This window comes from Pterocles gutturalis, unplaced genomic scaffold (genome assembly GCF_000699245.1).
Source record: "Pterocles gutturalis isolate BGI_N339 unplaced genomic scaffold, ASM69924v1 scaffold28976, whole genome shotgun sequence".
In the NCBI taxonomy this organism is placed as follows: Eukaryota; Metazoa; Chordata; class Aves; order Pterocliformes; family Pteroclidae; genus Pterocles; species Pterocles gutturalis.
In genome coordinates this window covers 1,700-3,263 of record NW_010098715.1, presented here as the reverse complement: position 1 = coordinate 3,263, position 1,564 = coordinate 1,700, and the positions used below count along the sequence as shown (strand labels likewise).

At 55.8% G+C, this 1,564-nt stretch overlaps 1 protein-coding gene across 1 annotated transcript in view; it reads right to left on the bottom strand.

Annotated features, from left to right (window-relative positions):
* PLEKHA2 (pleckstrin homology domain containing, family A (phosphoinositide binding specific) member 2) overlaps nt 1-1,564 on the bottom strand; it is a gene marked incomplete at its 5' end in the record, with an annotated part of 3,397 nt that overhangs the window by 204 nt on the left and 1,629 nt on the right. The window contains 3 exons of the mRNA XM_010073821.1: nt 1-144; nt 559-636; nt 946-1,009. The exon at nt 1-144 is cut by the window's left edge and continues 204 nt beyond it. Of these exons, the coding sequence (XP_010072123.1) occupies nt 1-144; nt 559-636; nt 946-1,009 (286 nt within the window). The remainder of the gene's footprint in view (nt 145-558; nt 637-945; nt 1,010-1,564) is intronic.

Below are 1,564 nucleotides of genomic sequence, written 5' to 3'. Positions count from 1 at the left end.
CGGCACCGGCGTCCAGGGCTGCCAGGAGGAGGTGGAGGGGGCTTTGCACAGCGCTCTCCTCTCCTCCATCGCCTGCCTCTGCTGGGACGCGGCCGAGGAGCCCCCGGGCTTGGCCAGGGACGTGGATCGCATGAAGGACATCTCCTGCAAGGACAGACGCAGAGTGAGGGCTGGCTGGGCTTGGGGTTTGTGTGTGCGATGTTGGGAGCAATGTGCAAAGCCCTGGGCACCAGGAGGAGGCTCTAGACACACTCTGCAGAAAGGGAAAAAACCCCTAAGCAAAGTGAAGGTCGGAATTAACCGCCCTTTGCCTCCAGCCGGGCTCTCACTGATCCCCGGGGCAGAGTGGGGTTCATTCTGGTCCAGTGCCATGGCTGAATCTCACTTTTCAAGGAAACTTTTCCAGCAACTGGCAAACAAACCCGGAGAGGGCAGGGATCTCATCCTGCAAACAGGCTAACTGAGCACCGAGCACCGGCACAATCTGATAAATAAACACCTCGACACCAGTACGATCTTCATTTGACACCAAACAGAAGCAGAGAGGCCAGGACCTACCCTGGGGCGGGTTTTCAGAGCCTGGACTGCCCCTGCAATCGCTCGGATCCAGCTGTGCATGTCCTCGGGGCTGTCCGCCTGCAAAACACACCGGCCCCACTGAGACGTGCCTTCTGGCAAATCCGCCCCGCGCTGGGGATGCTCCTCGGATCGCCCTGTGCTTCGTCCCTGCTCTTTCCTGCTCACGCAAACAGCCGCTATTATAAATAAGCCCGAGGGGAGAAGTGAAACCCCCGGCGGTTCCCCCTCACCTCCCTGCCCGATGCTCCAAACCCATCCACTGGCGTTTGCGGCTGGGGATCAGCCCGTCCACGGGAGCAGGGCTGGCACGGGCTGTCCACAGCCCAGCTCACTGCCCAGGAAAGCAAACCTGCTGCCGCTCCTCACCTGCAGGTAGAAGGTCCGGGAGCTCGTGACGATCTCAAAGAGGTTGTCCCGCATCAGGAGGTCACTAGAAATGGCAAAAAAGACGGTCAATGCCCAGGAGTCATCGTGGATGGGAAAAAAAAAAAAGCCCCACTGACCCTGATCTCTAGAGTGTGCTGGGGAAGGACATACTGGAGGCAAACCTTGGATCTCATCGGGATTTTGAGAAGACTCCAGCTCCCCAGAGACCTTCAGCTACAAACACTCCAGCTCCTGCTGCCTGCGGGCAAACCCCCCACCCCTCCCCAGACCCACAACCCATCTCATTTTAAACGAGAACTTTCCAGTACTTACTAAGAATAAAAACTCAAAGATATATTAATAAAAATACATTTTTACTTTAGCTAAAGAGGTTTGTTTTCTCAGCTCATTTTCCACTGCAAGTCTCCCAGTCACTCTGATTTTATCAGCGTTTGCTGCAATAAACTGTTCCCAAGCCATTGCACAGCCACCTCCACTCATTCAAACACCCACGAATGCCTTTCAGCTGCTTTACAAACACCTTTGTTCCCCCTCCACGGTGCTATTTACTGCGCAGGGCCCTGCACTCCTCCTCTATGGAGATAAGGAGCGTGCCCGT